This window comes from Physeter macrocephalus, chromosome 7 (genome assembly GCF_002837175.3).
Source record: "Physeter macrocephalus isolate SW-GA chromosome 7, ASM283717v5, whole genome shotgun sequence".
Classification (NCBI taxonomy): Eukaryota; Metazoa; Chordata; class Mammalia; order Artiodactyla; family Physeteridae; genus Physeter; species Physeter macrocephalus.
In genome coordinates this window covers 22424682-22438162 of record NC_041220.1, presented here as the reverse complement: position 1 = coordinate 22438162, position 13481 = coordinate 22424682, and the positions used below count along the sequence as shown (strand labels likewise).

Sequence of the window (13481 nt, the reverse complement as noted above, 5' to 3'; positions counted from 1 at the left end):
CTTTGTTATACAGCAGAAACTAACACACCGTTGTAAAGCAATTATACTCCAATAAAGATGTTAAAAAAAAAAAGAATTTGTGAAGTTCTAGGAAACAAGTCAATGCATGGAAATTAGACGTCATGCTCATGATTTTACGGTGATTGAAATATTGTGAAGAAAGTTAACCTGGATCACTCAACATAAAAATGTATTAAAGCAATATTTCTGAAAATTTCATTGCAAACTCCCTTCTAAGAATGTGTATTTTTGTGAAATATTTATTCCTTTCGTTCTTAACTAATAAAAAAAGGCTAATTATCTAAGCTAACGTTCTATACGTCTTGTTTTAAAACTCTTCTTTTTTTAGCAAATGGCGTAAAGTCAATCTGGTTTTTGAAGGCATCGATACAGTTACAGCAGTACTGCTCAATAACGTTCCTGTTGGCGAAACAGACAACATGTTCAGAAGCTATGTAAGTACATAATGACATCACGTTAAAAAGAACCACTTGTATGTATTTGCGTTCATCTTTCTCATGAGTGGCAAGTACAAGTCCTTTGATGCACTGGGTAAGTTACTTTATCTCTCAGTTGCCATATTTGTAGAACGATGAAGACACTCAAACCCTATGGAATTATTGTGAGGATGGAATGAGCTAATTCTATAAAGTGATCAGTATTAGTTTTTGGCACATAGGCAATGTTTGACAAATGCTGTTCCCTTCTCTGGTATTTGGTAAGCCAGAGTTTCATGGGAAATGACAGTTGACGAACCATTTTAAAAGAAAATGTTCCTTCCTTTCTGGAACAGTTACCTTAAGAGATTGTATCCTGATCTCCCTTCCCTTTCAAGGGTAGACTTTTCAAAACAAAAATAACTTATGACTTAGAAATACATGCTATGCATAGCAGAGAGTCAGGTTATCACGAAGTGTCTAGGAAATCCTTGGCAATTCAAAGCCATGTGTCAATAGCCAGAGCAGACATTCCAGGGCTAAAGATAGTCTCTGCTTGCTCTGTTTGCCTAGAACCATCATCTGCCAGTAAAAATGGCAGGAGAAAACCTAGAAATCTATGTTTGGGTAGGAGAATGTGATCAGTTATAACTAAAAGTAGGCAACTAAGTTATACTGTTTTGGAGAAGTGCTTTCTCCTGCAAAAAGGCTAAACCTAAAGATTTCAATTATTTTATGCATCTTTCATACATTCTGCCTATATCTAAAATTTTACACAGGAGGCTACTTTCACATTTGTTCTTTCCCTTTAATTTAGAGCTTTGATATTACACATGTGGTCCAAGCGGTAAACATCCTTGAGGTGCATTTCCAGTCACCTGTGATATATGCGGACCAGAGGAGTAAAGTTCACACTCACTACAGCGTGCCCCCCAACTGCCCTCCGCGTGTGCAGGATGGCGAATGCCATGTCAACTTTATTCGCAAGGTAACAGTCTCGCACTGGAGGGGCTTTAGCCTTGAGGATGGGATGAGGGCGTATGAAATGCTTGTTTGAAGACTCCAGTTGTATTTCAGAAGTTGGGCATCTCTTTCCTGCCCCCTTAGTGGGATTTAAAAATTAGAAATAAGAACCAAAAGTTACAAGAATTTTTGTAGAGAGCTTGTCTTTCTAGGGTTCCTCCTTGAGGAGTGCTTCAGAACTTAGATAATGTTGGAAAAAGAAGAAAAATAGGTGACTGATAATGTACCTTTACAATTTTTTTTTTTTTTTTGACTGTGCCACGAGGCTTGCAGGGATCTTAATTCCCCGACCAGGGATTGAACCCATGCCCCGTGCAGTGGAGGCGCGGAGTTCTAACCACTGGACCGCCAGGGAATTCCCCCTTTACAATTTTTTTAAAAAAACACCTGGGTTTATCAAACTTTTCACCAGACTGTAGGGTTCATATTTATGAGTGATTCTTATTATTAGCCTTCTGCAACTGTCAATATATTTGCTGACATGCGATTTTTTACTGCTAGGTTCTCATAAAATCTAACAAAAGATAACAAAACCCACAGGTGATAAAATATTCTTTGTGTATGATCTCGGTATAGATGACTTGGATTTATCCTAATACATGGATGAATTAGTATACTGTGTGACACTTAGTTTTTAGTTTTACTTAAAATTTTTTTAATTGTGGTAAAATACACATAACGCAGAATTTACCATCTTAACTATCTTAAGTGTACAGTTCAGTAGGATTAAATGTATTCACATTGCTGTGAAACCTATCTCCGGAACGTTTTCGTCTTGCAAAACTGAAACTCTGTACCCATTAAAAGACAACTCCCCGCTTTCCCCAACTCTCAGCCCCTGGCAACCACCATCTTTCTGTTTCTAGGAGTTTGACTCCTCTAGATACCTCATCTAAGTAGAATCATACAGTATATTTGTCTTTCTGTGACTGGCTTAGCTCACTTAGTATAATGTCCTCAAGGTTCATCCGTGTTTAGCACGTGTCAGAATCTCCTTTCTTTTTAAGACCAACTAAAATTCCATTGTATATTGGGCTGGCCAAAAAGTTTGTTCGGGTTTTTCCATACCAGCCTACGGCAAAACCCGAACGAACTTTTTGGCCAGCCCATACCACAGGTGCCTAAAGCTCAGTGTGTCCAACACTGCCCTTGGGATCTAAAACCCTGCTCCCAGGGCTCCCTGTCTCACTGAATGGAATACCATTCAAAGCAGTCACTCAAGCCAGAAGCCTCAGAGTTATTTTTGATACCTCCCTGTCTCTTTTTTAAAAGAGATCCGGAAGTCCTTTTGATGAGGTTGATGTTACCTTTCCAGTAGTTCCTGAATCTGCTCTTACTCTATCTCTGCTCCCGTGCTTGGGTTCAATATATTGTCATTTCTTGCGTCAAATATTGCCCTGGTTGCCTAACTGGTACCCAACGACCTCGTTTGCCTTCCTGCAATTAGTTTGCCAAGGAGCAGCCAGAATGTTCCTTTCAGAGACAAATCAGAGCACCCCCCTTTGTAAAACTTCTCAACAGTTTCTGGTTGCCTTTAGGCGGAAGTCCACAGTTCTTAGCTCAGGCTGCCCCATGCCCACTGCTCCAGTCTTCTGGCCATCTCTTCCCATTGTTTTCTCTTAATTTCCTGGAAGGCATCATATTCTCTTGCATCTTGAGGACTTTGCATATGCTGTTCCTTCTGAAAGGGATGCATTCACTTCCCTCTCCCCTAGGCACACTGGAGAAGTGGTACTCACCTTTCACGTCTCCATATAAAAGTCACTGTTATTCAGGGAAACTTGTCTTGACACCCATTCCTCCCCCTTTATATGTTCCCTGTCTATTGCCTTTGGATTTGTGACTGTTTGTTCAATGCCTCAATTTCTTGCTATACTGTGAGTGCCGTAAGCAGGACTGTTTCTGTTTTGTATATGGATATACTTCCAGCCTGAAACATAGAAAGCACTTCACAAATATTTTTGAATAAGTGAAAACTTTTATTTGGAGGGATTGTATGAATAAGAGTGATTTTGTAGCCCTTGCTGGGGAAAACAGTCTGCCTTATAAGATGTTGAATATTTTTGCCCTCCTCCTTCTCTCTATCCCTAATAAAAGAATTATATATCTGAACTTAAAAACTCTCCAATAAACATCCCCAAGATGGTTTTCATTCTGAGCATGAGAATCTGATATTTAAGTGGTGATTTTATATGACGTGGATGCTGTGAAGTGGTTTTATTTATTTATTAATTATTTTTTTAAACATCTTTATTGGAGTATAATTGCTTTACAATGGTGTGTTAGTTTCTGCTTTATAACAAAGTGAACCAGCTTTACATATACATATATCCCCATATCTCCTCCCTCTTGCGTCTCCCTCCCACCCTCCCTATCCCACCCCCCTAGGTGGTCACAAAGCACAGAGCTGATCTCCCTGTGCTTCTCATTTAGGTGATCACAGAGCACTGAGTAGAGTTCCCTGTGCTATACAGTAGGTTCTCATTAGTTATCTATTTTATACATAGTATCAATAGTGTATATATGTCAATCCCAATCTCCTAATTCATCCCACCCCACCCCCTTCATCCTTGGTATCCAAACGTTTGTTCTCTATGTCTCTGTCTCTATTTCTGCTTTGTAAATAAGATGGTCTATACTAATTTTTCAGATTCCACATGTATGCTTTTAATATACGATATTTGTTTTTCTCTTTCTGACTTACTTCACTCTGTATGACAGTCTCTAGGTCCATCCACCTCACTACAAATGACTCAATTTCGTTTCTTTTTATGGCTGAGTAATATTCCATTGTATATATGTGCCACATCTTCTTTATCCATTCATCTGTCGATGGTGTGAAGTGGTTTTTATTCTTTATTTTTCTCTGTAATAGAAACTAAATTATCTCTGTTTTAGATAAATACAGAGCTTAGGAAATAATACTTAAATGAGAACAGTTTGGGCAAATCCTCAGGCTCTATCCTACAAGTGTTCCATTCAGGAAGATCTCAGTACTTCTTCTGGTGCTTGTTCTTTTTTAAAAGCTTAACTCATAGCCTCACAAAATTTAATTGACTGTGTTTTACAAATATATTTTTTTCTTTTAAGAAGAGGAAATTCGAAAAATTCTGCTCTGATCACCTGTGTCAGTGTCTAAATGCTGAACTGATTGTTTTTGGGCTGTAAGTTCAGAAACGAGGATTTCTGAATTCATACTGGAGGAAATAGGGGTTGGCAAGAAACTCTAGTTAGAGTTTCTTAAACTGTTGTATCTTTATCTTTCAGTATGTTTCTTCTTTCTTTATAGTTATTACATTTAAATATAATAGTGGGTGCAGAGATATTTGAGAGAAATTTAAAGAGTAACTATTGTGTTGCTTCAGTGTAATATGCTTTTGAAGAATAAATGTACATAATTAGATTTTATGGTCTTAGAACATTTCTGCCGAATTTAACTATGTTGCCTAGGTTGATAGAGTAGTTATTGTTTTAGTTATCTATTGCTGTGTAACAGTTATACCAAAACTTATCAGCTTAAAACAACATTTATTATCACAGTTTCTGTCAGACAGGAATGCAGGTGTGGCTTAGCTGGGTACCTCTGGCTCAGGGTCACTCATGAGGTTACTGGCAAGCTGTGGACCAGGGCTGCAGTCCCCTTAAGCCTGGATGGGGCCTACCTAAGCTCACCCATGTGGTTATTGGCAGGCCTCTGATGGGCTTCCAGGCTCACTCATGTGGGCCTCTCTACAGAGCTGCCTTACAGCATGGCAGCTGACTTCCCCCTTGGCCAAGAGAGAGCTGAGAGAGCACCCAAAACAGAAGGTGCACTCTTTTATAACCTAATTTTGGATGTGCTCTCACTGCTGTTGTATTCTGTTGGTTAGAAGTGATTCATTAGGTCTAATCTGTACTCAAGGGGAGGGGATTACACAAGGACACGAATACCAGGAAAGGATCATTTTGGGTCATTTTACTGATCCAACCAAACTGATCCAGTTTGGTTGATGTCCTTATAAGAAAAGGAAATTTGGACAACAGAGGGAGACACTAGGGGCGTGTGTGTGTGTGTGTGTGTATAGAAAAGGCTATGTGAGGGCACAGTGAGAAGGTGGCCATCTGTAAGCCCAGGAAACCAAACCTGCCAACACCTTGATCTTGGACTTCCCAGCCTCCAGAGCTATGCGAAAGTTAATTTCTATTGTTTAAGTGACCCAGTTTTTGGTATTTTGTTACGGCAGCCCTAGCAAACTAGTACACATGTACATAATATTTTAAAAGAAAAAGGTTTTCATAATGTTTAAGTTTCATGGTAATTTGCATCGATCTTCTTTTTTTCCCTTAAATTACAGGCACAGTGTTCCTTTAGTTGGGACTGGGGGCCTTCCTTTCCTACCCAGGGCATCTGGAAAGATGTTAGAATTGAAGCCTATAATATTTGTCATCTGAACTACTTCACATTTACCCCCATATATGGTAAGCTAAGAGCTGTGATTTCTTGTTTTTCTTTTTTGAGCCTCCTCTATGTTATAAAAATTGGGTTTATAATTTGAATATATATATAGTTGGCCCTTGAACAACATGGTTTGAACTGTGCGGGTCCACTTATGTGTGGATTTTTTTCAACAAATACTACAGTACTACATGATCCGAGGTCTGTTGAATCCATCGATTCAGAACTGTGGATGTGGAGGGCTGACTTTGAGCATCAGTGGATGTTGGTATCTCCAGCAGGTCCTGGAACCAATCTGCTGTGGATACCGAGGGACAACTGTACTTTTCAGAGACTTATTTAAAAAAAAATTTGTGGTACATTAAATTTAGAAAAGTGAAAAATACGTACAAACTGATTTGTCATGAAAATTTTTATAAAATTAATTAATTAATTTGTTTTTGGCTGTGTTGGGTCTTCGTTGCCGCACGCGGGCTTTCTCTAGTTTTGGCGAGCGGGGCCTGCTCTACGTTGTGGTGCGCCGGCTTCTCGTTGCCGTGGCTTCTCTTGTCGCAGAGCACGGGCTCTAGGCGCGCAGGCTTCAGTAGCTGTGGCGCGCAGGCTCAGTAGTTGTGGCTCGCGGGCTTAGTTGCTCCGCGGCATGTGGGATCTCCCTGGACCAGGGCGTGAACCTGTGTCCCCTGCATCGGCAGGCGGATTCTTAACCACTGCACCACCAAGGAAGTCCCTGTCATGAAAATTTACTGTATAAAGCAGTTAAGTAGGTGGGTACCTACCTTTTAACATATTCTGAAAAATAAAAAATGAGAGGAAGAAAGAAAGAAAGAAAAGAAAGGAAGGAGGGAGGGAGGGAAGGAAGGAAGCTCTGTTCTCTCAAGCTGTTTCTTAAAAGAATTTGGGCTGCTGGCTTGCACTCCTTTTTGCTGCCCCTGTAGTCACTTTCAAAACTCCATGGTGCTGAGTTCTTGGTTTGCTTAAATCATTGGGCTGACTTTCTGTCACTGCACATTTTCTCCTCTGAAGGCCGTGACATACCAGCCTTGTTAAGAGTTGAAAATAAACTGGAAGACAGGCAAGGCATTAAAGAACCTCTCATAAGGTAAAGAATACTACTTTTTCAGTTGAAAGGAGCATTGAAGAAAACCTCAGAAATCTCACAGATGTCAATGAATTGGTTAAAAACTGGTCAAATATTTGTTGAGTTCTTTGCCCAGCACTGTGTGTAGTTGGCATAGAAAAGAAGTATAATGTGTTTACTCATCCCTGCAAGTTGGCTGAGGTGTGGAGGGGAGATATAAACAATTATCAAGCCGAACTAGATTGTGTCATAGTCTTCGGGAATGGCAGCCCCAGTAGTTCAGCAAACCAGAGATCGAAGGATTTGAGAAGTTAGGGGAATCAGGGTGAAGGTGGAGGCAAATGGTATTTTAAATGATAACTCAGGATGCTCAGTCCAGTTCTGTGCAGGCCTAACCAGCTGAAGTCTGTAAGCAAGTATGTGGTGTGTCCATACAAGAGTTCTGTTGTCTCTAGGGCCCTGGTCACCCTAGATTTCTCTTCAATGGAGCCAAATCTGTGTTTTCTAAAGTCAGAAGACAAAAGCATATCAGAGATGGTTCATAATTGAGGAAGTTATTAGGTGCTGCTGGCATTTTTAAATGTTTAAAAGGCATTGGAAGATCTAATGTAAATTGCACATATAAATGTGGCTGTTTAGAGCTTTCTAGTTTAGTGTTTCTCAAACTATTCTTCAGAGGCTCAATCCGAATTGAGCCTTGCTATGAAATCAAATACATAATGGTTCACGCCCCCCCATCCCCACCTGTAATTTTTCTCAGGTGTATATAATAAAACCTACTGTAAGAAGGGGTCTGATTTTGCCAAAAGTTATTTATTTAATAGTTTTGAAGTTTAATCAGCGTTTTAGATGGTTAGCAAAAAGTGCTATGAGTTCCAGGTATCCTGATATCTGAAAAAATTTGAATAACACTGCTCTAGTTTAATTTAAAATTTTGACTATGAAGCTAAACATTTCTTCCTGAATATGAGTCATTAGGGTTCAGTTTATTCACCATTAGTGACTGGGCGAATTTTATTTGAATTAAATCAATTGAAGTGATGCTTAAAATTTAATTTAGACTCAGTGTAATCAATTATCCGTATCAACTACATTTTTGATGTTTTATGACTACAATATATTTTGTACTTAAATAGGGAAAAATACGTTTCCTGTTCAGAAGATGCGTCCTGTGCATATTAAGCAGTAATTCTTATATTTTTGATTAATTTTATAGATTTCAATTTGGTTACTTGATGTGATAGAGAAAATTGAAGCATAAACTTATGAAAGCATTAGGAGAGGAACTTCCTTTAGGATTTTTTCAGAATTTTTTTTTTTCAGTTTGTATTTGGAAGATAGCAATCATTACTGAAATCAATAGAAACTTAGAAGTTGAAAATAATAGAGAATAAACTAATATATTCTGGATACTTTTTGCATTTATTTGGTACACAGTTTGAGGCAGGCATTGAGAGTTACTAAACATTTTTTAAAAGGATTAGTTCATAATCAAAAGTAGATACATATAATTCTTATTTAAAATCAAATACTGTATTCATTTTAAAAATTTAAGTGTGAAATGAGGTTAGTCAAAACTAATGCAAGCAGTGGCTAATCTCTGTATAATAGTACTACAGATAGTTTGTATTTTATTCTTCTAAATTTTTAGATTGAGCCTATATTGTCTCTATAATAAGGGAAGAAAGCAGTTAAACTAATCTAGTATCTAGGAATTTCAGCCAGCTTATTATGAAAGGCTAAACTACTTTGACTTTGTGGCACTTTCTGCTTTCTGCCTATTGAGGCTAGAAGAAAATAACCTTTTTGCTTTTCCAAATGTTTAATTTATTTCTTAATTTAAAATTAGTGAGTTTAACCCTAAAGATCAAATGACCAACCATAGTTCCCCAATTTAACTGTATAAAATATGACAGAAAAAAGGCTGTTAGACTTTTAAAAACTAACTTGAAATTTTTGTGAATTAATTTTCTTTACGTATATATATATATATATATTTTTTTTTCTTTTCTGCATTCTTAATCCTTAGCATAATGGTTTCTAAACTTTTGTACTTTTGAATATCCTTTGGTCATTTGTTTGATTTTGCCCTAACCTCAGCTTCCTAAATGATTTTCACATATTCTTAATATTTAAGGTAATAAAAGCAAATTTATATTTGGAAAAAATACTGAGGTCAAAGGGAAACAAGAGTTACTCTCATTATCTCTTAGGCTCTTGCCATTTATCTGGGTTTTGAGAGATACCAATTTATTGATGTGACTTTCTCTAAAACATCATTAGAAAATATTTATTTGAATGTGTGTATGTGTGTGTGTGAGAGAGATAGAGAGACGTATATTCATTTATTGATCATCTCCATGCTAAGTCTTTCATATTTGTAATCTGATGTAAATTGTTCATATTAGGCCCTAAAATTTGTTAGGGAGGGATGGTTGTCTACTTTTATGAACTTTTCTTAAGGTTACATAGACATCTTAAGTCCAAATATATAATAAGTATGTTCTGATGAAACACTGCATTGTTTAATCTTCTGTTACCACAGTTAGAAAGAAATAATATAGAGATGTTTTTCAACATGTAAATCTTCCTGTTGAGCTGAGGTGAGCTGTGGATCTTTGACCTGTGCTTGGGCAATTCCATTCCTCAGAGATGCTGCCTTCCCAACTGTGACCACATTGACTTGCTGCCTTAGCCTAAAGCACCCCGTCTCTTCATTCTTGAAGACATAGCCTTTGAGTTGGAAGAGTGGGCCTAGCTCCTAGCCTGCCCAGCAGTGGCCTTTATTGAAGGTCATTGCTGCCCTTTGCTTACAGCTTAATATAGAGAATATAATATTACAGCGTAGCAAAGATTTGTCAATCTTGCTTAGTGCCTTGTTTAATGCATTCCTTTTTGAATGCAAGCATGCATTCATTTTTTTCTTACATTCATTTTGAATCACTTTTTCATTACCCAAAAATGACGGTATTCACCCTCGAAAATATATTTATGGATAGGTAGGTTGCTTGAATAATCTCGGACTAGCTGCCTTGTTGTGTAAGTCGATTTTTTTTTTCTCTAGAACTTAACAATTTATGTTGTTTGGTGGGGGGCAGGGGGGCGGGATTTTGCTTTGTGTCTGTTTTGTTTCGATTTCATCTTTAAGGATTTTGTCCTGCTGAATAGGCAAGGAGATCTTGCTGCTTGGGAAAGAAGGGGAAAACAGCTGTTGTAACTAACTGTAAGCCTGCTTTTCTGGCTAATGCAAGCTGTTAGCTCTTTGAAAAGCAGCTACTGTAGTCTGTCCTCTGATTCTGGCAGGAGCATGGGGATATATCCCGTGTTTGAATTTCAGCATTCTGTGGCTCGTTGTCATCGCTGTTCCTTCAAAGGCACAAGACCATCTCTTCATTGCAGCTTTGCATCACCTGTGAAAGACGCAAGGTGAAGCGAGCAGGCAGGAGGAGCTGGGAGGAGCTCAGCAGGGCTCATCAAGGCAGCCATGTTTGAATAGCTTGCCCCCCAGTGAGATGAAGCATCTTTTTCATCTTACATAAACAGTCCACCAACGTTTGCAGATCCAGCCCATGCTCACCTGAGTGTTCTTCCATGTCCCTGCTGGTTCTCAGTCCTTCCAAATGCCATCCTGTATTCTTAACTGTGACCTTCTGGTATATTTTGTTTCTTTAAGTAGATTCAACATCTTTGCTCTTTGTGATTGGGGTGTAATTTATAGTGCCTGTCAAGTTTCACAGACAGTAATTATTCAAGAAATCTATTTCCACTGTTTGGCAGAAATGCTCACTTAACTGTTGTCATGCCTTTGTCAGGTAGTTTAGGTTACAAAGATAGTATTTTGACAAATGGAGGAACTGTGGCACCATGTAATTAGGCATTTAGTGGAAGGTCAGACACATTCTTTATGTTTGTAGATTTCAGTGTTTTTTCTTTTTTACAAAGACGCTCATATTAAGAGGCTAATATTTTATGGTTACAGTCCCTTCAAATGCTTTGTTTCACATTATACGTATTTGCTATTAGGACTTAGGATTCTGAAGGACAAAAAGCACCTTTGCTTTTGGTCTTCTTCGTTATTCATATGCAAATCTCAATCTGTGCGTGCCTGCTAGTGTCTTTCTTTTTGAAAGGCGCTTCTGTGGGAGATGCGTGGAAGGTAGAGGGCACTGGAGTTAGGAAACCTGGGCCCTTGTCCTGTCCACTGGCTCGGGAGCTTTGAGCTAGTTCTGCAGTCAAGGCCTCAAATACCACAACTGCAAAGTAACTAGGAGATGGCCAAGTTTCTTTTGCCTCTAACATTCCACGGTTCTTTCCCTGTGTTTATAAATTACAGCACTCATGACAGCCTAGTGAGGGTATAAGCGTGGAAGAACCAGTTTTTTCTGAAGCTAGATATATGATTAAATGAAGGTACTGATATTTGAGGCTTAATTACAATCAGTTAAAGCAAGGCTTAAGGTGTAGTTTGAGAGTAAGTCTTTCTGTAGTTACGGACACACTTGAATTAATGTAACTCAGCCGTCTTCTTATTTTTCTACCTCCATGTCTTCCTATACGTTTTTTTTTTTCCTCTTAGACAACCGAATAAAGCTGTTTTTTGTTTTTTGTTTTTTTAAAAATTTTTATCCTGACCACATCTTGACAAAGAAGTGGACTATATGGGACTATAAAAGGAGCTGGTACATTTTAGAGGGTTTTAAAAGTTAATGTACCGGGACTTCCCTGGTGGTCCAGTGGTTAAGAATCCACCTTCCAACGCAGGGGACGCGGGTTTGATCCCTGGTAGGGGTCCCACATGCCACGGGGCAACTTAAGCCCCTGTGCTGCAACTACCGAGCCCGCATGCTGTAGAGCCCACATGCCACAACTAGAGAGAACCCCGCACGCCGCAACAAAAGATCCCGCACACTGCGATGAAGATCCCGTGTGCCGCAACAAAGACCCGACACAGCCAAATAAATTAAAAAAAAAAAAAAAAAGGTTAATGTATTGGCCACATCTACACAAACTGGAGTTGTCCTGAAGATTGTTTGCATGAAGAAGCAGCACACGTTCATCTGGGCTGTGAGGCTGGTTACTCTTTCTACAAATTCCCATTCGAGTCAGACTCATGGTGATTTGTTTGTTTGTTTGTTTGTTTTTGAAGAAACCTCACTGAATCAGGTTTGGAAGAATCTGAAAATGAATCAATGGCCAGAACCACATTCTCTGCCATGCCCTGGGTTGCCCACCTGGTTGAGGTTAAATGGAACAAACTGTAGACTGTAGTGTCTTCTGCAGGGAGCAGGGCATCAGCTAGGACATCACTGAGGCTCCAGGCCAGGGAAGGCCTCAAGTTGTAGAGAGAGCTCATCAGCTTGCTCTCCACCCTGTTTGTTTGTTTGTTTGTTTTTTTGCAGTACGCGGGCCTCTCACTGTTGTGGCCTCTGCCGTTGCGGAGCACAGGCTCCGGACGGGCAGGCTCAGCGGCCACGGCTCACGGGCCCAGCCGCTCCGCGGCATGTGGGATCCTCCCGGACCGGGGCACGAACCCGCGTCCCCTGCATTGACAGGCGGACTCTCAACCACTGCGCCACCAGGGAAGCCCTCTCCACACTGTTTTGATAATGAGTTCCTGTCCTGTTTGGGCCCAGGGTTGATGAGTCAGGGTGAGGAATAATGCAAAACTTGGTGTCATTGAGAGGGAGAACTGGGAGGGGATTTTAAGTCATTTAGTAAACTTTCTTCTTGCTTATCCCATCCCCAGTACTTTGTCCATTTTTGAAATGATCTTGCATTCCACTTCAGGAGAGCTGGGGGTGATAGATATTCTTTAGGAAAGGATAACTTGTTAGTGCTGGAAGAGACATGCTGGGAAGCTGCATTCTAGAAATGGGTCTTGATTTATAAGGGGGAGCTCTCCTTAACTAGAAATAAGATTATACATTTTAAAATTAGCCAGTGAAAAGAAGTGACCAGGTAATACCAGGAAAATTATTATTTAAGACTCTCAATACGCTCTGTGAACCTAAACTACTGAAATTCTCCATGGGTTCTGGAAGGAAGGGTTGTACTTCATTTGGAAGAAGAAAAGAGGGCAAAATATGTTGATGTAGAGTATTTGGTAATGACACAATAGGCTTGTAAATCTTCATGTTGGGTTTTTAATTCCTCAGCTTTAGTTTTTTCATTTAGTGGTACCCGAGGGAGTTAACAGGATGATCTCCAGAAGAGTGCCGATTTACTTTAGAACCTTTCATGTTAGAAGCAATAGAAACTGGACAATTTTGCCAGTAACCTTTGGGAATTACTCTGTTTGTCTTCCTGCTGGAGGCCCTTACAAGCAGCTGATTCTCTGCTGAAGAAGTGATAGGAAACGGCCAAGGAGCCTGCCTTTTTTTTTTTTTTTTTTTTTTTTTTTTTTTTTTTTTTTTCCGGTATGCGGGCCTCTCACAGCTGCGGCCTCTCCCGTTGCAGAGCGCAGGCCCCGGACGCACAGGCTCAGCGGCCATGGCTCACGGGCCCAGCC

At 39.5% G+C, this 13481-nt stretch overlaps 1 protein-coding gene across 11 annotated transcripts in view; it reads left to right on the top strand.

Moving 5' to 3' along the window:
* MANBA (mannosidase beta) overlaps nt 1-13481 on the top strand; it is a 171131-nt gene that overhangs the window by 9747 nt on the left and 147903 nt on the right. For all 11 annotated transcript variants that reach the window (XM_055085888.1, XM_055085880.1, XM_055085881.1 and 8 more), the window contains 3 exons: nt 350-455; nt 1255-1425; nt 5795-5918. In XM_055085888.1, the coding sequence (XP_054941863.1) occupies nt 350-455; nt 1255-1425; nt 5795-5918 (401 nt within the window). The remainder of the gene's footprint in view (nt 1-349; nt 456-1254; nt 1426-5794; nt 5919-13481) is intronic.